The following is a 27522-nucleotide window of genomic DNA, read 5'->3' on the forward strand; positions in this document are numbered from 1 at the left end:
CTGGCACACGTCTAGGTCTCTGGCACACGTCTAGGTCTCTGGCAAACGTCTAGGTCTCTGGCACACGAATAGGTCTCTGGCACACGAATAGGTCTCTGGCACACGAATAGGTCTATGGCACACGTCTAGGTCTCTGGCACACGTCTAGGTCTCTGGCACACGTCTAGGTCTCTGGCACACGTCTAGGTCTCTGGCACACGTCTAGGTCTCTGGCACACGTCTAGGTCTCTAGTCTCTGGCACACGTCTAGGTCTCTGGCACACGTCTAGGTCTCTGGCACACGTCTAGGTCTCTGGCACACGAATAGGTCTCTGGCACACGAATAGGTCTCTGGCACACGTCTAGGTCTCTGGCACACGTCTAGGTCTCTAGTCTCTGGCACACGTCTAGGTCTCTGGCACACGTCTAGGTCTCTGGTCTCTGGCACACGTCTAGTTCTCTAGTCTCTGGCACACGTCTAGGTCTCTGGCACACGAGTAGGTCTCTGGCACACGTCTAGGTCTCTGGCACACGTCTAGGTCTTTGGTCTCTGGCACACGTCTAGGTCTCTGGCACACGTCTAGGTCTCTGGCACACGTCTAGGTCTCTGGCACACGTCTAGGTCTCTGGCACACGTCTAGGTCTCTGGCACACGTCTAGGTCTCTGGCACACGTCTAGGTCTCTGGCACACGTCTAGGTCTCTGGCACACGTCTAGGTCTCTGGCACACGTCTAGGTCTCTGGCACACGACTAGGTCTCTGGCACACGACTAGGTCTCTGGCACACGTCTAGGTCTCTGGCACACGTCTAGGTCTCTGGCACACGTCTAGGTCTTTGGTCACTGGCACACGTCTAGGTCTCTGGCACACGAGTAGGTCTCTGGCACACGTCTAGGTCTCTGGTCTCTGGCACACGTCTAGGTCTCTGGCACACGTCTAGGTCTCTGGCACACGTCTAGGTCTCTGGCACACGTCTAGGTCTCTGGCACACGACTAGGTCTCTGGCACACGAATAGGTCTCTGGCACACGTCTAGGTCTCTGGCACACGAGTAGGTCTCTGGCACACGTCTAGGTCTCTGGCACACGTCTAGGTCTTTGGTCTCTGGCACACGTCTAGGTCTCTGGCACACGACTAGGTCTCTGGCACACGTCTAGGTCTCTGGTACACGTCTAGGTCTCTGGCACACGTCTAGGTCTCTGGCACACGTCTAGGTCTCTGGCACACGTCTAGGTCTCTGGCACACGTCTAGGTCTCTAGTCTCTGGCACACGTCTAGGTCTCTGGCACACGTCTAGGTCGCTGGCACACGTCTAGGTCTCTGGCACACGTCTAGGTCTCTAGTCTCTGGCACACGTCTAGGTCTCTAGTCTCTGGCACACGTCTAGGTCTCTGGTCTCTGGCACACGTCTAGTTCTCTAGTCTCTGGCACACATCTAGGTCTCTGGTACACGTCTAGGTCTCTGGCACACGTCTAGGTCTCTGGCACACGACTAGGTCTCTGGCACACGTCTAGGTCTCTGGCACACGAATAGGTCTCTGGCACACGTCTAGGTCTCTGGTACACGTCTAGGTCTCTGGTACACGTCTAGGTCTCTGGTACACGTCTAGGTCTCTGGTACACGTCTAGGTCTCTGGCACACGTCTAGGTCTCTGGCACACGAGTAGGTCTCTGGCACACGTCTAGGTCTCTGGCACACGTCTAGGTCTCTGGCACACGTCTAGGTCTCTGGTCTCTGGCACACGAATAGGTCTCTGGCACACGTCTAGGTCTCTGGCACACGTCTAGGTCTCTGGCACACGTCTAGGTCTCTGGCACACGTCTAGGTCTCTGGCACACGTCTAGGTCTCTGGCACACGTCTAGGTCTCTGGCACACGTCTAGGTCTCTGGTCTCTGGCACACGTCTAGGTCTCTGGCACACGTCTAGGTCTCTGGCACACGTCTAGGTCGCTGGCACACGTCTAGGTCGCTGGCACACGTCTAGGTCTCTGGCACACGTCTAGGTCTCTAGTCTCTGGCACACGTCTAGGTCTCTGGTCTCTGGCACACGTCTAGTTCTCTAGTCTCTGGCACACGTCTAGGTCTCTGGCACACGTCTAGGTCTCTGGCACACGTCTAGGTCTCTGGTCTCTGGCACACGTCTAGGTCTCTAGAACACGTCTAGGTCGCTGGCACACGTCTAGGTCTCTGGCACACGTCTAGGTCTCTAGTCTCTGGCACACGTCTAGGTCTCTGGCACACGTCTAGGTCTCTGGCACACGTCTAGGTCTCTGGCACACGTCTAGGTCTCTGGCACACGTCTAGGTCTCTAGTCTCTGGCACACGTCTAGGTCTCTGGCACACGAGTAGGTCTCTGGCACACGAGTAGGTCTCTGGCACACGAGTAGGTCTCTGGCACACGTCTAGGTCTCTGGTCTCTGGCACACGTCTAGGTCTCTGGCACACGTCTAGGTCTCTGGTCTCTGGCACACGTCTAGGTCTCTGGTCTCTGGCACACGTCTAGGTCTCTGGTCTCTGGCACACGTCTAGGTCTCTGGCACACGTCTCTAGTCTCTGGCACACGTCTAGGTCTCTGGCACACGTCTAGGTCTCTGGCACACGTCTAGGTCTCTGGTCTCTGGTACACGTCTAGGTCTCTGGCACACGTCTAGGTCTCTAGTTTCTGGCACACGTCTAGGTCTCTGGCACACGTCTAGGTCTCTGGCACACGTCTAGGTCTCTGGCACACGTCTAGGTCTCTGGTCTCTGGTACACGTCTAGGTCTCTGGCACACGTCTAGGTCTCTAGTTTCTGGCACACGTCTAGGTCTCTGGCACACGTCTAGTTCTCTAGTCTCTGGCACACGTCTAGGTCTCTGGCACACGTCTAGGTCTCTGGCACACGTCTAGGTCTCTGGCACACGAGTAGGTCTCTGGCACACGTCTAGGTCTCTGGTCTCTGGCACACGTCTAGGTCTCTGGCACACGTCTAGGTCTCTGGCACACGTCTAGGTCTCTGGCACACGACTAGGTCTCTGGCACACGAATAGGTCTCTGGCACACGTCTAGGTCTCTGGCACACGAGTAGGTCTCTGGCACACGTCTAGGTCTCTGGCACACGTCTAGGTCTTTGGTCTCTGGCACACGTCTAGGTCTCTGGCACACGACTAGGTCTCTGGCACACGTCTAGGTCTCTGGTACACGTCTAGGTCTCTGGCACACGTCTAGGTCTCTGGCACACGTCTAGGTCTCTGGCACACGTCTAGGTCTCTGGCACACGTCTAGGTCGCTGGCACACGTCTAGGTCGCTGGCACACGTCTAGGTCTCTGGCACACGTCTAGGTCTCTAGTCTCTGGCACACGTCTAGGTCTCTAGTCTCTGGCACACGTCTAGGTCTCTGGTCTCTGGCACACGTCTAGTTCTCTAGTCTCTGGCACACATCTAGGTCTCTGGTACACGTCTAGGTCTCTGGCACACGTCTAGGTCTCTGGCACACGTCTAGGTCTCTAGTCTCTGGCACACGTCTAGGTCTCTGGCACACGTCTAGGTCTCTGGCACACGTCTAGGTCTCTGGCACACGACTAGGTCTCTGGCACACGAATAGGTCTCTGGCACACGTCTAGGTCTCTGGCACACGAGTAGGTCTCTGGCACACGTCTAGGTCTCTGGCACACGTCTAGGTCTCTGGCACACGTCTAGGTCTCTAGTCTCTGGCACACGTCTAGGTCTCTGGCACACGTCTAGGTCTCTGGCACACGTCTAGGTCTCTGGCACACGTCTAGGTCTCTGGCACACGTCTAGGTCTCTGGTCTCTGGCACACGTCTAGGTCTCTGGCACACGTCTAGGTCTCTGGCACACGACTAGGTCTCTGGCACACGTCTAGGTCTCTGGCACACGTCTAGGTCTCTGGCACACGTCTAGGTCTCTGGTCTCTGGCACACGTCTAGGTCTCTGGCACACGTCTAGGTCTCTGGCACACGTCTAGGTCTCTGGCACACGTCTAGGTCTCTGGCACACGACTAGGTCTCTGGCACACGTCTAGGTCTCTGGTACACGTCTAGGTCTCTGGCACACGAATAGGTCTCTGGTCTCTGGCACACGACTAGGTCTCTGGTCTCTGGCACACGTCTAGGTCTCTGGCACACGTCTAGGTCTCTGGCACACGTCTAGGTCTCTGGTCTCTGGCACACGTCTAGGTCTCTGGCACACGACTAGGTCTCTAGTTTCTGGCACACGTCTAGGTCTCTGGCACACGTCTAGGTCTCTAGTTTCTGGCACACGTCTAGGTCTCTGGCACACGACTAGGTCTCTGGTACACGTCTAGGTCTCTGGCACACGTCTAGGTCTCTGGCACACGTCTAGGTCTCTGGCACACGACTAGGTCTCTGGTACACGTCTAGGTCTCTGGCACACGTCTAGGTCTCTGGCACACGTCTAGGTCTCTGGCACACGTGTAGGTCTCTGGCACACGTCTAGGTCTCTGGCACACGTCTAGGTCTCTGGCACACGTCTAGGTCTCTGGCACACGTCTAGGTCTCTGGCACACGTCTAGGTCTCTGGCACACGTCTAGGTCTCTGGCACACGTCTAGGTCTCTAGTCTCTGGCACACGTCTAGGTCTCTGGTACACGTCTAGGTCTCTGGTCTCTGGCACACGTCTAGGTCTCTAGTTTCTGGCACGTCTCTGGCACACGTCTAGGTCTCTAGTCTCTGGCACACGTCTAGGTCTCTGGTACACGTCTAGGTCTCTGGTCTCTGGCACACGTCTAGGTCTCTAGTTTCTGGCACGTCTCTGGCACACGTCTAGGTCTCTGGTCTCTGGCACACGTCTAGGTCTCTGGCACACGTCTAGGTCTCTGGCACACGTCTAGGTCTCTGGCACACGTCTAGGTCTCTGGCACACGAGTAGGTCTCTGGCACACGTCTAGGTCTCTAGCACACGTCTAGGTCTCTAGTTTCTGGCACACGTCTAGGTCTCTGGCACACGTCTAGGTCTCTGGCACACGTCTAGGTCTCTGGCACACGTCTAGGTCTCTGGCACACGTCTAGGTCTCTGGCACACGTCTAGGTCTCTAGTTTCTGGCACACGTCTAGGTCTCTGGCACACGTCTAGGTCTCTGGCACACGTCTAGGTCTCTGGCACACGTCTAGGTCTCTGGCACACGTCTAGGTCTCTGGCACACGTCTAGGTCTCTGGCACACGTCTAGGTCTCTGGTCTCTGGCACACGTCTAGGTCTCTGGCACACGTCTAGGTCTCTGGCACACGTCTAGGTCTCTGGCACACGTCTAGGTCTCTGGCACACGTCTAGGTCTCTGGCACACGTCTAGGTCTCTGGCACACGTCTAGGTCTCTAGTTTCTGGCACACGTCTAGGTCTCTGGTCTCTGGCACACGTCTAGGTCTCTGGCACACGTCTAGGTCTCTGGCACACGAATAGGTCTCTGGCACACGTCTAGGTCTCTGGCACACGTCTAGGTCTCTGGCACACGAATAGGTCTCTGGCACACGTCTAGGTCTCTAGTTTCTGGCACACGTCTAGGTCTCTGGCACACGTCTAGGTCTCTGGCACACGTCTAGGTCTCTAGTCTCTGGCACACAAATTGGTCTCTGGCACACGAATAGGTCTCTGGCACACGAATAGGTCTCTGGTCTCTGGCACACAAATAGGTCTCTGGCACACGTCTAGGTCTATGGCACACGTCTAGGTCTCTGGCACACGTCTAGGTCTCTGGCACACGTCTAGGTCTCTGGCACACGTCTAGGTCTCTGGCACACGTCTAGGTCTCTGGCACACGTCTAGGTCTCTGGCACACGTCTAGGTCTCTGGTCTCTGGCACACGTCTAGGTCTCTGGCACACGTCTAGGTCTCTGGCACACGTCTAGGTCTCTGGCACACGTCTAGGTCTCTGGCACATGTCTAGGTCTCTGGCACACGTCTAGGTCTCTGGCACACGTCTAGGTCTCTGGCACACGTCTAGGTCTCTATTCTCTGGCACACGTCTAGGTCTCTGGCACACGTCTAGGTCTCTAGTCTCTGGCACACGTCTAGGTCTCTGGCACACGTCTAGGTCTCTGGCACACGTCTAGGTCTCTGGCACACGACTAGGTCTCTGGCACACGTCTAGGTCTCTGGCACACGTCTAGGTCTCTGGCACACGTCTAGGTCTCTAGTCTCTGGCACACGAATAGGTCTCTGGCACACGTCTAGGTCTCTGGTCTCTGGCACACGTCTAGGTCTCTGGCACACGTCTAGGTCTCTGGCACACGTCTAGGTCTCTGGCACACGACTAGGTCTCTGGCACACGTCTAGGTCTCTGGCACACGTCTAGGTCTCTGGCACACGTCTAGGTCTCTGGCACACGTCTAGGTCTCTGGCACACGTCTAGGTCTCTGGCACACGAGTAGGTCTCTGGTCTCTGGCACACGTCTAGGTCTCTGGCACACGTCTAGGTCTCTGGCACACGTCTAGGTCTCTGGTCTCTGGCACACGTCTAGGTCTCTGGCACACGTCTAGGTCTCTGGCACACGTCTAGGTCTCTGGCACATGTCTAGGTCTCTGGCACACGTCTAGGTCTCTAGTTTCTGGCACACGTCTAGGTCTCTGGTCTCTGGCACACGTCTAGGTCTCTGGCACACGTCTAGGTCTCTGGCACACGAATAGGTCTCTGGCACACGAATAGGTCTCTGGCACACGTCTAGGTCTCTGGCACACGAATAGGTCTCTGGCACACGTCTAGGTCTCTAGTTTCTGGCACACGTCTAGGTCTCTGGCACACGTCTAGGTCTCTGGCACACGTCTAGGTCTCTAGTCTCTGGCACACGTCTAGGTCTCTGGCACACGAATAGGTCTCTGGCACACGAATAGGTCTCTGGCACACGAATAGGTCTCTGGTCTCTGGCACACAAATAGGTCTCTGGCACACGTCTAGGTCTCTGGCACACGTCTAGGTCTCTGGCACACGTCTAGGTCTCTGGCACACGTCTAGGTCTCTGGCACACGTCTAGGTCTCTGGCACACGTCTAGGTCTCTGGTCTCTGGCACACGTCTAGGTCTCTGGTCTCTGGCACACGTCTAGGTCTCTGGCACACGTCTAGGTCTCTGGCACACGTCTAGGTCTCTGGCACACGTCTAGGTCTCTGGCACACGAGTAGGTCTCTGGCACACGAGTAGGTCTCTGGCACACGTCTAGGTCTCTGGCACACGTCTAGGTCTCTGGCACACGTCTAGGTCTCTGGCACACGTCTAGGTCTCTGGCACACGTCTAGGTCTCTGGCACACGTCTAGGTCTCTGGTCTCTGGCACACGTCTAGGTCTCTGGCACACGTCTAGGTCTCTGGCACACGTCTAGGTCTCTGGCACACGTCTAGGTCTCTGGCACACGTCTAGGTCTCTGGCACACGTCTAGGTCTCTATTCTCTGGCACACGTCTAGGTCTCTGGCACACGTCTAGGTCTCTAGGTCTCTGGCACACGTCTAGGTCTCTGGCACACGACTAGGTCTCTGGCACACGAATAGGTCTCTGGCACACGAATAGGTCTCTGGCACACGTCTAGGTCTCTGGCACACGTCTAGGTCTCTGGCACACGTCTAGGTCTCTGGCACACGTCTAGGTCTCTAGTTTCTGGCACACGACTAGGTCTCTGGCACACGTCTAGGTCTCTGGCACACGTCTAGGTCTCTAGTTTCTGGCACACGTCTAGGTCTCTAGTTTCTGGCACACGTCTAGGTCTCTGGCACACGTCTAGGTCTCTGGCACACGTCTAGGTCTCTGGCACACGTCTAGGTCTCTGGCACACGTCTAGGTCTCTGGCACACGACTAGGTCTCTGGCACACGAATAGGTCTCTGGCACACGTCTAGGTCTCTGGCACACGTCTAGGTCTCTGGCACACGACTAGGTCTCTGGCACACGTCTAGGTCTCTGGCACACGTCTAGGTCTCTGGCACACGACTAGGTCTCTGGCACACGACTAGGTCTCTGGCACACGTCTAGGTCTCTGGCACACGACTAGGTCTCTGGCACACGTCTAGGTCTCTGGCACACGTCTAGGTCTCTGGCACACGACTAGGTCTCTGGCACACGTCTAGGTCTCTGGCACACGTCTAGGTCTCTGGCACACGTCTAGGTCTCTGGCACACGTCTAGGTCTCTGGCACACGTCTAGGTCTCTGGTCTCTGGCACACGAATAGGTCTCTGGCACACGTCTAGGTCTCTGGTCTCTGGCACACGTCTAGGTCTCTGGCACACGTCTAGGTCTCTGGCACACGTCTAGGTCTCTGGCACACGTGTAGGTCTCTGGCACACGTCTAGGTCTCTGGTCTCTGGCACACGTCTAGGTCTCTGGCACACGTCTAGGTCTCTGGCACACGTCTAGGTCTCTGGCACACGTCTAGGTCTCTGGCACACGAGTAGGTCTCTGGTCTCTGGCACACGTCTAGGTCTCTGGCACACGTCTAGGTCTCTGGCACACGTCTAGGTCTCTGGCACACGTCTAGGTCTCTAGTTTCTGGCACACGTCTAGGTCTCTGGCACACGTCTAGGTCTCTAGTCTCTGGCACACGTCTAGGTCTCTGGTACACGTCTAGGTCTCTGGCACACGTCTAGGTCTCTAGTTTCTGGCACACGTCTAGGTCTCTGGCACACGTCTAGGTCTCTGGCACACGTCTAGGTCTCTGGTCTCTGGCACACGTCTAGGTCTCTGGCACACGTCTAGGTCTCTGGCACACGTCTAGGTCTCTGGCACACGTCTAGGTCTCTGGCACACGTCTAGGTCTCTGGTCTCTGGCACACGTCTAGGTCTCTGGCACACGACTAGGTCTCTGGCACACGTCTAGGTCTCTAGTCTCTGGCACACGTCTAGGTCTCTGGCACACGTCTAGGTCTCTGGCACACGTCTAGGTCTCTGGCACACGACTAGGTCTCTGGCACACGACTAGGTCTCTGGCACACGACTAGGTCTCTGGTCTCTGGCACACGTCTAGGTCTCTGGCACACGTCTAGGTCTCTGGCACACCTCTAGGTCTCTGGCACACGACTAGGTCTCTGGCACACGTCTAGGTCTCTGGCACACGTCTAGGTCTCTGGCACACGTCTAGGGCTCTAGTCTCTGGCACACGTCTAGGTCTCTGGCACACGTCTAGGTCTCTGGCACACGTCTAGGTCTCTGGCACACGTCTAGGTCTCTGGTCTCTGGCACACGTCTAGGTCTCTGGTCTCTGGCACACGTCTAGGTCTCTGGCACACGTCTAGGTCTCTGGCACACGTCTAGGTCTCTGGCACACGTCTAGGTCTCTGGCACACGTCTAGGTCTCTGGCACACGTCTAGGTCTCTGGCACACGTCTAGGTCTCTGGCACACGTCTAGGTCTCTGGCACACGTCTAGGTCTCTGGCACACGACTAGGTCTCTAGTCTCTGGCACACGTCTAGGTCTCTATTCTCTGGCACACGTCTAGGTCTCTGGCACACGTCTAGGTCTCTGGTCTCTGGCACACGTCTAGGTCTCTGGCACACGTCTAGGTCTCTGGCACACGTCTAGGTCTCTGGCACACGTCTAGGTCTCTGGCACACGAGTAGGTCTCTGGCACACGAGTAGGTCTCTGGCACACGTCTAGGTCTCTGGCACACGTCTAGGTCTCTGGCACACGTCTAGGTCTCTGGCACACGTCTAGGTCTCTGGCACACGTCTAGGTCTCTGGCACACGTCTAGGTCTCTGGTCTCTGGCACACGTCTAGGTCTCTGGCACACGTCTAGGTCTCTGGCACACGTCTAGGTCTCTGGCACACGTCTAGGTCTCTGGCACACGTCTAGGTCTCTGGCACACGTCTAGGTCTCTATTCTCTGGCACACGTCTAGGTCTCTGGCACACGTCTAGGTCTCTAGGTCTCTGGCACACGTCTAGGTCTCTGGCACACGACTAGGTCTCTGGCACACGAATAGGTCTCTGGCACACGAATAGGTCTCTGGCACACGTCTAGGTCTCTGGCACACGTCTAGGTCTCTGGCACACGTCTAGGTCTCTGGCACACGTCTAGGTCTCTAGTTTCTGGCACACGACTAGGTCTCTGGCACACGTCTAGGTCTCTGGCACACGTCTAGGTCTCTGGTCTCTGGCACACGTCTAGGTCTCTGGCACACGACTAGGTCTCTGGCACACGTCTAGGTCTCTAGTCTCTGGCACACGTCTAGGTCTCTGGCACACGTCTAGGTCTCTGGCACACGTCTAGGTCTCTGGCACACGACTAGGTCTCTGGCACACGACTAGGTCTCTGGCACACGACTAGGTCTCTGGTCTCTGGCACACGTCTAGGTCTCTGGCACACGTCTAGGTCTCTGGCACACCTCTAGGTCTCTGGCACACGACTAGGTCTCTGGCACACGTCTAGGTCTCTGGCACACGTCTAGGTCTCTGGCACACGTCTAGGGCTCTAGTCTCTGGCACACGTCTAGGTCTCTGGCACACGTCTAGGTCTCTGGCACACGTCTAGGTCTCTGGCACACGTCTAGGTCTCTGGTCTCTGGCACACGTCTAGGTCTCTGGTCTCTGGCACACGTCTAGGTCTCTGGCACACGTCTAGGTCTCTGGCACACGTCTAGGTCTCTGGCACACGTCTAGGTCTCTGGCACACGTCTAGGTCTCTGGCACACGTCTAGGTCTCTGGCACACGACTAGGTCTCTAGTCTCTGGCACACGTCTAGGTCTCTATTCTCTGGCACACGTCTAGGTCTCTGGCACACGTCTAGGTCTCTGGTCTCTGGCACACGTCTAGGTCTCTGGCACACGTCTAGGTCTCTGGCACACGTCTAGGTCTCTGGCACACGTCTAGGTCTCTGGCACACGTCTAGGTCTCTGGCACACGAGTAGGTCTCTGGCACACGAGTAGGTCTCTGGCACACGTCTAGGTCTCTGGCACACGTCTAGGTCTCTGGCACACGTCTAGGTCTCTGGCACACGTCTAGGTCTCTGGCACACGTCTAGGTCTCTGGCACACGTCTAGGTCTCTGGTCTCTGGCACACGTCTAGGTCTCTGGCACACGTCTAGGTCTCTGGCACACGTCTAGGTCTCTGGCACACGTCTAGGTCTCTGGCACACGTCTAGGTCTCTGGCACACGTCTAGGTCTCTATTCTCTGGCACACGTCTAGGTCTCTGGCACACGTCTAGGTCTCTAGGTCTCTGGCACACGTCTAGGTCTCTGGCACACGACTAGGTCTCTGGCACACGAATAGGTCTCTGGCACACGAATAGGTCTCTGGCACACGTCTAGGTCTCTGGCACACGTCTAGGTCTCTGGCACACGTCTAGGTCTCTGGCACACGTCTAGGTCTCTAGTTTCTGGCACACGACTAGGTCTCTGGCACACGTCTAGGTCTCTGGCACACGTCTAGGTCTCTAGTTTCTGGCACACGTCTAGGTCTCTAGTTTCTGGCACACGTCTAGGTCTCTGGCACACGTCTAGGTCTCTGGCACACGTCTAGGTCTCTGGCACACGTCTAGGTCTCTGGCACACGTCTAGGTCTCTGGCACACGACTAGGTCTCTGGCACACGAATAGGTCTCTGGCACACGTCTAGGTCTCTGGCACACGTCTAGGTCTCTGGCACACGTCTAGGTCTCTGGCACACGACTAGGTCTCTGGCACACGTCTAGGTCTCTGGCACACGTCTAGGTCTCTGGCACACGACTAGGTCTCTGGCACACGTCTAGGTCTCTGGCACACGTCTAGGTCTCTGGCACACGTCTAGGTCTCTGGCACACGTCTAGGTCTCTGGCACACGTCTAGGTCTCTAGTCTCTGGCACACGAATAGGTCTCTGGCACACGTCTAGGTCTCTGGTCTCTGGCACACGTCTAGGTCTCTGGCACACGTCTAGGTCTCTGGCACACGTCTAGGTCTCTGGCACACGTGTAGGTCTCTGGCACACGTCTAGGTCTCTGGTCTCTGGCACACGTCTAGGTCTCTGGCACACGTCTAGGTCTCTGGCACACGTCTAGGTCTCTGGCACACGTCTAGGTCTCTGGCACACGAGTAGGTCTCTGGTCTCTGGCACACGTCTAGGTCTCTGGCACACGTCTAGGTCTCTGGCACACGTCTAGGTCTCTAGTTTCTGGCACACGTCTAGGTCTCTGGCACACGTCTAGGTCTCTAGTCTCTGGCACACGTCTAGGTCTCTGGTACACGTCTAGGTCTCTGGCACACGTCTAGGTCTCTAGTTTCTGGCACACGTCTAGGTCTCTGGCACACGTCTAGGTCTCTGGCACACGTCTAGGTCTCTGGTCTCTGGCACACGTCTAGGTCTCTGGCACACGTCTAGGTCTCTGGCACACGTCTAGGTCTCTGGCACACGTCTAGGTCTCTGGCACACGTCTAGGTCTCTGGTCTCTGGCACACGTCTAGGTCTCTGGCACACGACTAGGTCTCTGGCACACGTCTAGGTCTCTAGTCTCTGGCACACGTCTAGGTCTCTGGCACACGTCTAGGTCTCTGGCACACGTCTAGGTCTCTGGCACACGACTAGGTCTCTGGCACACGACTAGGTCTCTGGCACACGACTAGGTCTCTGGTCTCTGGCACACGTCTAGGTCTCTGGCACACGTCTAGGTCTCTGGCACACCTCTAGGTCTCTGGCACACGACTAGGTCTCTGGCACACGTCTAGGTCTCTGGCACACGTCTAGGTCTCTGGCACACGTCTAGGGCTCTAGTCTCTGGCACACGTCTAGGTCTCTGGCACACGTCTAGGTCTCTGGCACACGTCTAGGTCTCTGGCACACGTCTAGGTCTCTGGTCTCTGGCACACGTCTAGGTCTCTGGTCTCTGGCACACGTCTAGGTCTCTGGCACACGTCTAGGTCTCTGGCACACGTCTAGGTCTCTGGCACACGTCTAGGTCTCTGGCACACGTCTAGGTCTCTGGCACACGTCTAGGTCTCTGGCACACGTCTAGGTCTCTGGCACACGACTAGGTCTCTAGTCTCTGGCACACGTCTAGGTCTCTGGCACACGTCTAGGTCTCTGGTCTCTGGCACACGTCTAGGTCTCTGGCACACGTCTAGGTCTCTGGCACACGTCTAAGTCTCTGGCACACAAATAGGTCTCTGGCACACGTCTAGGTCTCTGGCACACGTCTAGGTCTCTGGCACACGTCTAGGTCTCTGGCACACGTCTAGGTCTCTAGTTTCTGGTACACGTCTAGGTCTCTGGCACACGTCTAGGTCTCTAGTTTCTGGTACACGTCTAGGTCTCTGGCACACGTCTAGGTCTCTGGCACACGTCTAGGTCTCTGGCACACTAATAGGTCTCTGGCACACGTCTAGGTCTCTGGCACACGTCTAGGTCTCTGGCACACGAATAGGTCTCTGGCACACGTCTAGGTCTCTGGCACACGTCTAGGTCTCTGGTCTCTGGCACACGTCTAGGTCCCTGGCACACGTCTAGGTCTATGGCACACGTCTAGGTCTCTGGCACACGTCTAGGTCTCTGGCACACGTCTAGGTCTCTGGCACACGTCTAGGTCTCTGGCACACGACTAGGTCTCTGGCACACGACTAGGTCTCTGGTCTCTGGCACACGTCTAGGTCTCTGGCACACGTCTAGGTCTCTGGCACACGTCTAGGTCTCTGGCACACGTCTAGGTCTCTGGTCTCTGGCACACGTCTAGGTCTCTGGTCTCTGGCACACGTCTAGGTCTCTGGTCTCTGGCACACGTCTAGGTCTCTGGTCTCTGGCACACGTCTAGGTCTCTGGCACACGTCTAGGTCTCTGGTCTCTGGCACACGTCTAGGTCTCTGGTCTCTGGCACACGTCTAGGTCTCTGGCACACGTCTAGGTCTCTGGCACACGTCTAGGTCTATGGCACACGTCTAGGTCTCTGGCACACGTCTAGGTCTCTGGCACACGTCTAGGTCTCTGGCACACGTCTAGGTCTCTGGTACACGTCTAGGTCTCTGGCACACGACTAGGTCTCTGGCACACGTCTAGGTCTCTGGCACACGTCTAGGTCTCTGGCACACGTCTAGGTCTCTGGTCTCTGGCACACGTCTAGGTCTCTGGCACACGTTTAGGTCTCTAGTTTCTGGCACACGTCTAGGTCTCTGGTCTCTGGCACACGTCTAGGTCTCTGGCACACGTCTAGGTCTCTGGCACACGTCTAGGTCTCTGGCACACGTCTAGGTCTCTGGTCTCTGGCACACGTCTAGGTCTCTGGTCTCTGGCACACGACTAGGTCTCTGGCACACGTCTAGGTCTCTGGCACACGTCTAGGTCTCTGGCACACGTCTAGGTCTCTAGCACACGTCAAGGTCTCTAGTTTCTGGCACACGTCTAGGTCTCTGGCACACGTCAAGGTCTCTAGTTTCTGGCACACGTCTAGGTCTCTGGCACACGTCTAGGTCTCTGGCACACGTCTAGGTCTCTGGCACACGTCTAGGTCTCTGGCACACGTCTAGGTCTCTGGCACACGTCTAGGTCTCTAGTCTCTGGCACACGTCTAGGTCTCTGGCACACGTCTAGGTCTCTAGTCTCTGGCACACGTCTAGGTCTCTGGCACACGACTAGGTCTCTGGCACACGACTAGGTCTCTGGCACACGAATAGGTCTCTGGCACACGAATTGGTCTCTGGCACACGAATTGGTCTCTGGCACACGTCTAGGTCTCTGGCACACGTCTAGGTCTCTGGCACACGTCTAGGTCTCTGGTCTCTGGCACACGTCTAGGTCTCTAGTTTCTGGCACACGTCTAGGTCTCTGGCACACGTCTAGGTCTCTGGTCTCTGGCACACGTCTAGGTCTCTGGTCTCTGGCACACGTCTAGGTCTCTGGTCTCTGGCACACGTCTAGGTCTCTGGCACACGTCTAGGTCTCTGGCACACGTCTAGGTCTCTGGCACACGTCTAGGTCTCTGGTACACGTCTAGGTCTCTGGCACACGTCTAGGTCTCTGGCACACGTCTAGGTCTCTAGTTTCTGGCACACGTCTAGGTCTCTAGTTTCTGGCACACGTCTAGGTCTCTGGCACACGTCTAGGTCTCTGGCACACGTCTAGGTCTCTGGCACACGTCTAGGTCTCTGGCACACGTCTAGGTCTCTGGCACACGTCTAGGTCTCTGGCACACGTCTAGGTCTCTGGCACACGTCTAGGTCTCTAGTCTCTGGCACACGTCTAGGTCTCTGGTACACGTCTAGGTCTCTGGCACACGACTAGGTCTCTGGCACACGAATTGGTCTCTGGCACACAAATTGGTCTCTGGCACACGTCTAGGTCTCTGGCACACGTCTAGGTCTCTGGCACACGTCTAGGTCTCTGGCACACGTCTAGGTCTCTGGCACACGTCTAGGTCTCTGGCACACGTCTAGGTCTCTGGCACACGTCTAGGTCTCTGGTACACGTCTAGGTCTCTGGCACACGACTAGGTCTCTGGCACACGTCTAGGTCTCTGGCACACGTCTAGGTCTCTGGCACACGTCTAGGTCTCTGGTCTCTGGCACACGTCTAGGTCTCTGGCACACGTTTAGGTCTCTAGTTTCTGGCACACGTCTAGGTCTCTGGCACACGAATAGGTCTCTGGCACACGTCTAGGTCTCTAGTTTCTGGCACACGAATAGGTCTCTGGCACACGTCTAGGTCTCTAGTTTCTGGCACACGTCTAGGTCTCTGGCACACGTCTAGGTCTCTAGTTTCTGGCACACGTCTAGGTCTCTGGCACACGACTAGGTCTCTGGCACACGTCTAGGTCTCTGGTCTCTGGCACACGTCTAGGTCTCTGGCACACGTCCAGGTCTCTGGCACACGAATAGGTCTCTGGTACACGTCTAGGTCTCTGGCACACGTCTAGGTCTCTGGCACACGAGGTGGTCTCTGGCACACGTCTACGTCTCTGGCACACGTCTACGTCTCTGGCACACGTCTAGGTCTCTGGCACACGAGTAGGTCTCTGGCACACGAGTAGGTCTCTGGCACACGAGTAGGTCTCTGGTCTCTGGCACACGTCTAGGTCTCTGGCACACGTCTAGGTCTCTGGCACACGTCTAGGTCTCTGGCACACGTCTAGGTCTCTGGCACACGTCTAGGTCTCTGGCACACGTCTAGGTCTCTGGCACACGTCTAGGTCTCTGGCACACGTCTAGGTCTCTGGCACACGTCTAGGTCTCTGGTCTCTGGCACACGTCTAGGTCTCTGGCACACGAATAGGTCTCTGGCACACGTCTAGGTCTCTGGCACACGTCTAGGTCTCTGGCACACGTCTAGGTCTCTGGCACACGTCTAGGTCTCTGGCACACGAGGTGGTCTCTGGCACACGTCTACGTCTCTGGCACACGTCTAGGTCTCTGGTCTCTGGCACACGTCTAGGTCTCTGGTCTCTGGCACACGTCTAGGTCTCTGGCACACGTCTAGGTCTCTGGCACACGTCTAGGTCTCTGGCACACGTCTAGGTCTCTGGCACACGTCTAGGTCTCTGGTCTCTGGCACACGTCTAGGTCTCTGGCACACGTCTAGGTCTCTAGTTTCTGGCACACGTCTAGGTCTCTGGCACACGAATAGGTCTCTGGCACACGTCTAGGTCTCTAGTTTCTGGCACACGAATAGGTCTCTGGCACACGTCTAGGTCTCTAGTTTCTGGCACACGTCTAGGTCTCTGGCACACGTCTAGGTCTCTAGTTTCTGGCACACGAATAGGTCTCTGGCACACGTCCAGGTCTCTGGCACACGAATAGGTCTCTGGTACACGTCTAGGTCTCTGGCACACGAGTAGGTCTCTGGCACACGAGTAGGTCTCTGGCACACGAGTAGGTCTCTGGTCTCTGGCACACGTCTAGGTCTCTGGCACACGTCTAGGTCTCTGGCACACGTCTAGGTCTCTGGCACACGTCTAGGTTTCTAGTTTCTGGCACACGTCTAGGTCTCTGGCACACGTCTAGGTCTCTGGCACACGTCTAGGTCTCTGGCACACGTCTAGGTCTCTAGTTTCTGGCACACGTCTAGGTCTCTGGCACACGTCTAGGTCTCTGGCACACGTCTAGGTCTCTGGCACACGTCTAGTTCTCTGGCACACGAGTAGGTCTCTGGCACACGTCTAGGTCTCTGGCACACGTCTAGGTCTCTGGTCTCTGGTACACGTCTAGGTCTCTGGTCTCTGGCACACGTCTAGGTCTCTGGCACACGTCTAGGTCTCTGGCACACGTCTAGGTCTCTGGCACACGTCTAGGTCTCTGGTACACGTCTAGGTCTCTGGCACACGTCTAGGTCTCTGGCACACGTCTAGGTATCTGGCACACGTCTAGGTCTCTGGCACACGTCTAGGTCTCTGGCACACGAGTAGGTCTCTGGCACACGTCTAGGTCTCTGGCACACGTCTAGGTCTCTGGTCTCTGGTACACGTCTAGGTCTCTGGTCTCTGGCACACGTCTAGGTCTCTGGCACACGTCTAGGTCTCTGGCACACGTCTAGGTCTCTGGCACACGTCTAGGTCTCTGGCACACGTCTAGGTCTCTGGCACACGTCTAGGTCTCTGGCACACGTCTAGGTCTCTGGCACACGTCTAGGTCTCTGGCACACGTCTAGGTCTCTGGCACACGTCTAGGTCTCTGGCACACGTCTAGGTCTCTGGCACACGTCTAGGTCTCTGGCACATGTCTAGGTCTCTGGTCTCTGGCACACGTCTAGGTCTCTGGCACACGAGGTGGTCTCTGGCACACGTCTACGTCTCTGGCACACGTCTAGGTCTCTGGTCTCTGGCACACGTCTAGGTCTCTGGCACACGTCTAGGTCTCTGGTCTCTGGCACACGTCTAGGTCTCTGGCACACGTCTAGGTCTCTAGTTTCTGGCACACGAATAGGTCTCTGGCCCACGTCTAGGTCTCTAGTTTCTGGCACACGTCTAGGTCTCTGGCACACGTCTAGGTCTCTAGTTTCTGGCACACGTCTAGGTCTCTGGCACACGAATAGGTCTCTGGTACACGTCTAGGTCTCTGGCACACGTCTAGGTCTCTGGCACACGAGTAGGTCTCTGGCACACGAGTAGGTCTCTGGCACACGAGTAGGTCTCTGGCACACGAGTAGGTCTCTGGCACACTAGTAGGTCTCTGGTCTCTGGCACACGTCTAGGTCTCTGGCACACGTCTAGGTCTCTGGCACACGTCTAGGTCTCTAGCACACGTCTAGGTTTCTAGTTTCTGGCACACGTCTAGGTCTCTGGCACACGTCTAGGTCTCTGGCACACGTCTAGGTCTCTGGTCTCTGGCACACGTCTAGGTCTCTGGCACACGTCTAGGTCTCTGGCACACGTCTAGGTCTCTGGCACACGTCTAGGTCTCTGGCACATGTCTAGGTCTCTGGTCTCTGGCACACGTCTAGGTCTCTGGTCTCTGGTACACGTCTAGGTCTCTGGTCTCTGGCACACGTCTAGGTCTCTGGCACACGTCTAGGTCTCTGGCACACGTCTAGGTCTCTGGCACACGAGTAGGTCTCTGGCACACGTCTAGGTCTCTGGCACACGTCTAGGTCTCTGGCACACGTCTAGGTCTCTGGTCTCTGGCACACGTCTAGGTCTCTGGCACACGAATAGGTCTCTGGCACACGTCTAGGTCTCTGGCACACGTCTAGGTCTCTGGTCTCTGGCACACGTCTAGGTCTCTGGTCTCTGGTACACGTCTAGGTCTCTGGCACACGAATAGGTCTCTGGCACACGACTAGGTCTCTGGCACACGTCTAGGTCTCTGGCACACGTCTAGGTCTCTGGCACACGAATAGGTCTCTGGCACACGAATAGGTCTCTGGCACACGAATAGGTCTCTGGCACACGTCTAGGTCTCTGGCACACGTCTAGGTCTCTGGCACACGTCTAGGTCTCTGGTCTCTGGCACACGTCTAGGTCTCTGGCACACGTCTAGGTCTCTGGTCTCTGGCACACGTCTAGGTCTCTGGCACACGTCTAGATCTCTGGCACACGACTAGGTCTCTGGTCTCTGGCACACGTCTAGGTCTCTGGCACACGTCTAGGTCTCTGGCACACGTCTAGGTCTCTGGCACACGTCTAGGTCTCTGGCACACGTCTAGGTCTCTGGTCTCTGGCACACGTCTAGGTCTCTGGCACACGTCTAGGTCTCTGGCACACGTCTAGGTCTCTGGCACACGTCTAGGTCTCTGGCACATGTCTAGGTCTCTGGTCTCTGGCACACGTCTAGGTCTCTGGTCTCTGGTACACGTCTAGGTCTCTGGTCTCTGGCACACGTCTAGGTCTCTGGCACACGTCTAGGTCTCTGGCACACGTCTAGGTCTCTGGCACACGAGTAGGTCTCTGGCACACGTCTAGGTCTCTGGCACACGTCTAGGTCTCTGGCACACGTCTAGGTCTCTGGTCTCTGGCACACGTCTAGGTCTCTGGCACACGAATAGGTCTCTGGCACACGTCTAGGTCTCTGGCACACGTCTAGGTCTCTGGTCTCTGGCACACGTCTAGGTCTCTGGTCTCTGGTACACGTCTAGGTCTCTGGCACACGAATAGGTCTCTGGCACACGACTAGGTCTCTGGCACACGTCTAGGTCTCTGGCACACGTCTAGGTCTCTGGCACACGAATAGGTCTCTGGCACACGAATAGGTCTCTGGCACACGAATAGGTCTCTGGCACACGTCTAGGTCTCTGGCACACGTCTAGGTCTCTGGCACACGTCTAGGTCTCTGGTCTCTGGCACACGTCTAGGTCTCTGGCACACGTCTAGGTCTCTGGTCTCTGGCACACGTCTAGGTCTCTGGCACACGTCTAGATCTCTGGCACACGACTAGGTCTCTGGCACACGTCTAGGTCTCTAGTTTCTGGCACACGTCTAGGACTCTGGCACACGTCTAGGTCTCTGGCACACGTCTAGGTCTCTGGCACACGTCTAGGTCTCTGGCACACGTCTAGGTCTCTGGTCTCTGGCACACGTCTAGGTCTCTGGCACACGTCTAGGTCTCTGGCACACGTCTAGGTCTCTGGCACACGTCTAGGTCTCTGGCACACGAATTGGTCTCTGGCACACGTCTAGGTCTCTGGTCTCTGGCACACGTCTAGGTCTCTGGCACACGTCTAGGTCTCTGGCACACGTCTAGGTCTCTGGTCTCTGGCACACGTCTAGGTCTCTGGTCTCTGGCACACGTCTAGGTCTCTGGCACACGTCTAGGTCTCTGGTCTCTGGCACACGTCTAGGTCTCTGGCACACGTCTAGGTCTCTGGCACACGTCTAGGTCTCTGGCACACGTCTAGGTCTCTGGCACACGTCTAGGTTTCTGGCACACGTCTAGGTTTCTGGCACACGTCTAGGTCTCTGGCACACGAATAGGTCTCTGGCACACGTCTAGGTCTCTGGCACACGTCTAGGTCTCTGGCACACGTCTAGGTCTCTGGCACACGTCTAGGTCTCTGGCACACGTCTAGGTCTCTGGCACACGTCTAGGTCTCTGGCACACGTCTAGGTCTCTGGTCTCTGGCACACGTCTAGGTCTCTGGCACACGTCTAGGTCTCTGGCACACGTCTAGGTCTCTGGCACACGTCTAGGTCTCTGGCACACGTCTAGGTCTCTGGTCTCTGGCACACGTCTAGGTCTCTGGTCTCTGGCACACGTCTAGGTCTCTGGCACACGAATAGGTCTCTGGTCTCTGGCACACGTCTAGGTCTCTGGCACACGTCTAGGTCTCTGGTCTCTGGCACACGTCTAGGTCTCTGGCAGACGTCTAGGTCTCTGGCACACGTCTAGGTTTCTGGCACACGTCTAGGTCTCTGGCACACGAATAGGTCTCTGGCACACGTCTAGGTCTCTGGTCTCTGGCACACGTCTAGGTCTCTGGCACACGTCTAGGTCTCTGGTCTCTGGCACACGTCTAGGTCTCTGGCACACGTCTAGGTCTCTAGTTTCTGGCACACATCTAGGTCTCTGGCACACGAATAGGTCTCTGGCACACGTCTAGGTCTCTGGTCTCTGGCACACGACTAGGTCTCTGGCACACGTCTAGGTCTCTGGTCTCTGGCACACGTCTAGGTCTCTGGCACACGTCTAGGTCTCTGGCACACGTCTAGGTCTCTGGCACACGTCTAGGTCTCTGGCACACGTCTAGGTCTCTGGCACACGAATTGGTCTCTGGCACACGTCTAGGTCTCTGGTCTCTGGCACACGTCTAGGTCTCTGGCACACGTCTAGGTCTCTGGCACACGTCTAGGTCTCTGGCACACGTCTAGGTCTCTGGCACACGTCTAGGTCTCTGGCACACGTCTAGGTCTCTGGCACACGTCTAGGTCTCTGGCACACGTCTAGGTCTCTGGCACACGTCTAGGTCTCTGGCACACGTCTAGGTCTCTGGCACACGTCTAGGTCTCTGGCACACGTCTAGGTCTCTGGTCTCTGGCACACGTCTAGGTCTCTGGTCTCTGGCACACGTCTAGGTCTCTGGTCTCTGGCACACGTCTAGGTCTCTGGTCTCTGGCACACGAATAGGTCTCTGGTCTCTGGCACACGTCTAGGTCTCTGGCACACGTCTAGATCTCTGGCACACGTCTAGGTCTCTGGCACACGTCTAGGTCTCTGGCACACGTCTAGGTCTCTGGCACACGTCTAGGTCTCTGGCACACGAATAGGTCTCTGGCACACGAATAGGTCTCTGGCACACGTCTAGGTCTCTGGCACACGTCTAGGTCTCTGGTCTCTGGCACACGTCTAGGTCTCTGGCACACGAATAGGTCTCTGGCACACGTCTAGGTCTCTAGTTTCTGGCACACGTCTAGGTCTCTGGCACACGTCTAGGTCTCTGGCACACGTCTAGGTCTCTGGCACACGTCTAGGTCTCTGGCACACGTCTAGGTCTCTGGCACACGTCTAGGTCTCTGGCACACGTCTAGGTCTCTGGCACACGAGTAGGTCTCTGGTCTCTGGCACACGTCTAGGTCTCTGGTCTCTGGCACACGTCTAGGTCTCTGGTCTCTGGCACACGTCTAGGTCTCTGGCACACGTCTAGGTCTCTAGCACACGTCTAGGTCTCTGGCACACGAGTAGGTCTCTGGTCTCTGGCACACGTCTAGGTCTCTGGCACACGTCTAGGTCTCTAGCACACGTCTAGGTCTCTAGTTTCTGGCACACGTTTAGGTCTCTGGCACACGTCTAGGTCTCTGGCACACGTCTAGGTCTCTGGCACACGTCTAGGTCTCTGGCACACGTCTAGGTCTCTGGCACACGTCTAGGTCTCTAGTTTCTGGCACACGTCTAGGTCTCTGGCACACGTCTAGGTCTCTGGCACACGACTAGGTCTCTGGCACACGTCTAGGTCTCTGGCACACGTCTAGGTCTCTGGCACACGTCTAGGTCTCTAGTTTCTGGCACACGTCTAGGTCTCTGGCACACGACTAGGTCTCTGGCACACGTCTAGGTCTCTGGCACACGAGTAGGTCTCTGGCACACGAGTAGGTCTCTGGCACACGTCTAGGTCTCTGGTCTCTGGCACACGTCTAGGTCTCTGGTCTCTGGCACACGTCTAGGTCTCTGGCACACGTCTAGGTCTCTGGCACACGTCTAGGTCTCTGGCACACGACTAGGTCTCTGGCACACGACTAGGTCTCTGGCACACGACTAGGTCTCTGGCACACGACTAGGTCTCTGGCACACGAATAGGTCTCTGGCACACGAATAGGTCTCTGGCACACGAATAGGTCTCTGGCACACGTCTAGGTCTCTGGCACACGTCTAGGTCTCTGGCACACGTCTAGGTCTCTGGCACACGTCTAGGTCTCTGGCACACGTCTAGGTCTCTGGCACACGTCTAGGTCTCTGGCACACGTCTAGGTCTCTGGTCTCTGGCACACGTCTAGGTCTCTGGCACACGTCTAGGTCTCTGGCACACGTCTAGGTCTCTGGCACACGTCTAGGTCTCTGGCACACGTCTAGGTCTCTGGTCTCTGGCACACGTCTCTGGTCTCTGGCACACGTCTCTGGTCTCTGGCACACGTCTCTGGTCTCTGGCACACGTCTCTGGTCTCTGGCACACGTCTCTGGTCTCTGGCACACGTCTCTGGTCTCTGGCACACGTCTCTGGTCTCTGGCACACGAATAGGTCTCTGGCACACGAATAGGTCTCTGGTCTCTGGCACACGAATAGGTCTCTGGTCTCTGGCACACGAATAGGTCTCTGGTCTCTGGCACACGAATAGGTCTCTGGTCTCTGGCACACGAATAGGTCTCTGGTCTCTGGCACACGAAAAGGACTCTGGCCTCCGGCACACGTCTAGGTCTCTGGCCTCCGGCACACGTCTAGGTCTCTGGCCTCCGGTCTCTGGCCTCCGGCACACGTCGCTGGCATTCATAATAAAATGTGACCATAAAAAAAAAATAAAAAATAGCTTGTCACATTTCTAAATGTTGAGTAGTGCATGTTATTTATCACAGCTTGTGTCTTGGACTAGTCAACCAAATCTACACCAGCCTCAATAGAAAAAATCACCACCAGCACATGGAAAAATGAAAACTGCCACCAACTAAATTTAGAAATTCAATAAAAATCTATAGTATATGGTTAGCAAATATTCTTGTTGCACAAATCTGTATACAGGCTTACCAATTGCAAAACTGAGTTATGTGCCCTTCATCCTCACAGCCGCATAGATTTGTTAATGACAAAGAAAATCCGCTAAATAAACTTTTAATTCAAAGACAATATTCCAGGGTATGATTATAAAAACAATTACAAACATACAGGAAATAATGAAGTAAATGGCTCAGAAATAAAAAGGAAACTGGGAATACATTTTTCAAACATTTATTGACAAGTGAGAAGGCTGGAAGTGACCTTGTGTGCTCTGTTGAGGCTCTCTCCTCCTCCACAGCTCCTTACCTCTCTTCACTGATCTCTATCCGTGCTCCATCCCGTCCTGTTTGCTCCGCCGCCGACAGCCACCTGTCCTTTCACCTAATCACCTCCTCCCACTCCCATGTTCAAAACTTCTCGCGCTGCCCCCCTGCACTGGAACAACCTCCCGCCACTAATCAGGCTTTCTGATTCCCTTACCCTCCTTCAAGCGCTCCCTTAAAACCAACTTCTTCTGACTAGCCTATTCCTCCTCCTCCGAAACTCTTTCGCTCCTCATATCCTGTCTACCCTACCCCTCCATCCTTTCCTACTTAGATAAACGGAGGTGGGTGAACGAACAAAAAACAATAGGATGTTAACTCTTGTGAGTAGGGTCCTCCTTCCTCACATACTCACCCTACCTCTTTACCTCACCCGTGCTCCTGCCCTGTTCTTCCCTTCCTCTACCTCATCTTCAGTCTCCTCGACGTCTAGGTCTCTGATTTTAGTTCTACCAGCTATACCCTTATTTATGCTGTATTTTATCACCACACCCTGTACGTTACCTTGCAATTTGACTTTGTTTGTTATGTATGGCGCTGCGGACACTTTGTGGCGCCTTATAAATAAACAAACTACTACTACTGTGCAGGTAGCGAGAGGCACAAAAATCTGGCAGTGAGGAGAGGAGTATTGTGAACACCGATACCCGCATCCTTATGCTCTCGGGGTCTCGTGGTGACAAACCCACACACAGTAATTTCATCTTGGGGCTGCGTGTGTGTGTGTAAATCATTGACCTTTACTACTTATCATCCAGTGGCCACCTGGACTCTAGCGCATGGAGTAATACCATTTCCAGCTGGAACTGCTTATAAAAGTTACACCAATTGCTCTGCAGTCACCCCTGGGTGATCTAGAAATTCAGCGATTTTTAGGTATTATGTACGCAATTTTCTTTTCATTTTTCAATGTTTGTTGTATTATGTATTGTCTTTGATATCTGTGATTTGGTTTTAATAAATTAAAATTAATAATAGTTTCCTAGTATATATACATTTGTGCAGTGGCGTAACAATAGCCCCGCGGTCGCGGGGAGGTGCTGATTAAGTGTGGGCTCCGGGGGTCTGTGGGGCTATCATGCGCGGCACTGCTGACCAACCTTGCCCTGCTCTGTTCGCCGCCGCGGGACATGCGACCGACTTCGCCCCTCTGTTTACCGCCAGCGCTGGAACCGCAGATCTACTTGTCCCGGCTCTCCTCCTGTCAGGGGGCAGCCATTTTGTGAGGTCCCTTTTCATTATCAGCAGACCATTTTTGAGGATGCTAGAGGAGGCCGCCGTCTGCTGTTAGGGGCGGCCATATTAGGAGCTCCAGTTTCATTAATAAGCCTGACAGGAAGAGAGCCAGGACTGCAGACAAGAGACAAGTATACAGTATCTGCGGTCCCGGCGGCGGTAGTGGGAGCTTTACTAAGGGGGGCGGGCATCTGAAAATGCTGGCGGGGGGCAACCAATAAATAGTTACGCCACTGCATAAGTGCCCAACTGTATTTTTTCTTTCTATTTCTATTAGAGCTAGTTGAACAGCGCTAGATGTATAGAGCTAGATGTACAGAGCTAGTTGTCAGCGCTAGGTGCACAGCTAGACAAAGAGCTAGCTGGACAGAGCTAGATCAACAGAGCTAAATGAACAGCTAGATCAGTGGTTCCCAATCTGTGGTACGCGTAGCCCTAGGGGTAGGCGTCCACCTGCTCGGGGGTAAGCGGCGGCCCCTGCTGTCAGACAGGTTGCTGGAGGGGAAGAGAGTGCATTGCGCATCTCTCCTACCCCTCAGTGTGCTTCCCTGTGACTGGCCGCCCGTCCGCCAATCAGAGATTGATGGCACTGTGGGGCATACTTGTTGCTGGCACTGTGGGGCATTGCTGGCACTGTGGGACATTGCTGGCACTGTGGGGCATACTTGTTGCTGGCACTATGGGGGCATACTTGTTGCGGGCTCTGTAGGGGCATTATTGGCACTGTGGGCGCATACCCAGTACCATGGGGTCACAGTGGTGGCATTCTCGTTTCTGGCACTGTGGGGGCATACCTGGCACCATTGGAGCATATGTGTATCTGGCACTATTGGACGGCTAACTTGATCCGTTGGAATGTCTGTTGCTTCAGTAATAGAGATTTGACAAGGTTCTATTATTTTATATGCTGTCCGCAGAATGGGCTGAGCTTATATTGTGGTCAAGTGGTTGCACTTTTTTTTCTTTTCTCGTCATTGCCAGTATGACTTGCCCCTGTTAAGCCACACCCCATATAAATGTCACAAGGGGGTACTCATAAATGAAAAGCCTAATCAAGGGGTACGGGAGACAAAAAAGGTTGGGAACCACTGAGCTAGATGAACAGAGCTAGATGCACAGAGCTAGAATGAACAGCTAGACATACAGAGCTAGATGAACAGAGCTAGATGCCAGGGCTAGGTGGACATAGCTAGATGCACAGAGCTAGATGCACAGAGTGAGAGAAAGCAAGAGGAACAAAGACGAACATGATGATGATGATAAACAGATGATAAACAGAGGTAGTTGAAAATAACTAGATGGAGAGAACAAGAGGTACAGGTACAGCACAGGTAGCGGGAGCTAGATGGAGAGATTGAGAGGCACAGGTAGCGAGAGCTAGATGGACAGAGCTAGATGGAAAGAGCTAGATGGACAGAGTGAGAGATAGCAAGAGGTACAAAGAGCAAGATGAACAAAGCTAGATGATGAACAGAGGTAGTTGAGAAGAGCTAGATGGAGAGCGAGGCACAGGTAGCGAGAGCTAGGTGGAGTGATTGAACAACACATGTTGCAAGAGGTAAAGATCTAGATGCACAGAGCTAGGTGAACAGCTAGATGAACAGAGCTAGATAAACAGAGCTAGTTGAACAGCGCTAGATGTATAGAGCTAGGTGCACAGAGCTAGTTGTCAGCGCTAGGTGCACAGCTAGACAAAGAGCTAGCTGGACAGAGCTAGATCAACAGAGCTAAATGAACAGCTAGATCAGTGGTTCCCAATCTGTGGTACGCGTAGCACTAAGGGTAGGCGTCCACCTGCTCGGGGGTAAGCGGCGGCCCGGCCTGTAATGGCGGCCGCTGCTGTCAGACAGGTTGCTGGAGGGGAGGAGAGTGCATTGCGCATCTCTCCTACCCCTCAGTGTGCTTCCCTGTGACTGGCCGCCCGTCCGCCATTCAGAGATTGATGGCACTGTGGGGCATACTTGTAGCTGGCACTGTGGGGCATTGCTGGCACTGTGGGGCATTGCTGGCACTGTGGGGCATACTTGTTGCTGGCACTTTGGGGCATTGCTGGCACTGTGGGGCATTGCTGGCACTGTGGGGCATACTTGTTGCTGGCACTTTGGGGCATTGCTGGCACTGTGGGGCATACTTGTTGCTGGCACTATGGGGGCATACTTGTTGCTGGCACTGTAGGGTCATTATTGGCACTGTGGGCGCATACCCAGTACCATGGGGTCATACCTGACACCGTGGTGGCATTCTCGTTTCTGGCACTGTGGGGGCATACCTGGCACCATTGGAGCATATGTGTATCTGGCACTATTGGACGGCTAACTTGATCCGTTGGAATGTCTGTTGCTTCAGTAATAGAGATTTGACAAGGTTCTGTTATTTTATATGCTGTCCGCAAAATGGGCTGAGCTTATATTGTGGTCAAGTGGTTGCACTTTTTTTTTCTTTTCTCGTCATTGCCAGTATGAC

General features: G+C 55.2%; 1 protein-coding gene across 1 annotated transcript in view; it reads left to right on the forward strand.

Moving 5' to 3' along the window:
* Positions 1–25356, forward strand: part of CDC42BPB (CDC42 binding protein kinase beta) — a 145534-nt gene extending 120178 nt beyond the window's left edge. Inside the window, exon 37 of the mRNA XM_083166071.1 lies at positions 25337–25356. Coding sequence (XP_083022197.1) covers positions 25337–25356 — 20 coding nt within the window. The remainder of the gene's footprint in view (positions 1–25336) is intronic.
* The last annotated feature ends 2166 nt before the right edge of the window (positions 25357–27522 follow it).

Source organism: Crinia signifera, chromosome 12 (genome assembly GCF_055691185.1).
Source record: "Crinia signifera chromosome 12, ASM5569118v1, whole genome shotgun sequence".
Taxonomy (NCBI): domain Eukaryota; kingdom Metazoa; phylum Chordata; class Amphibia; order Anura; family Myobatrachidae; genus Crinia; species Crinia signifera.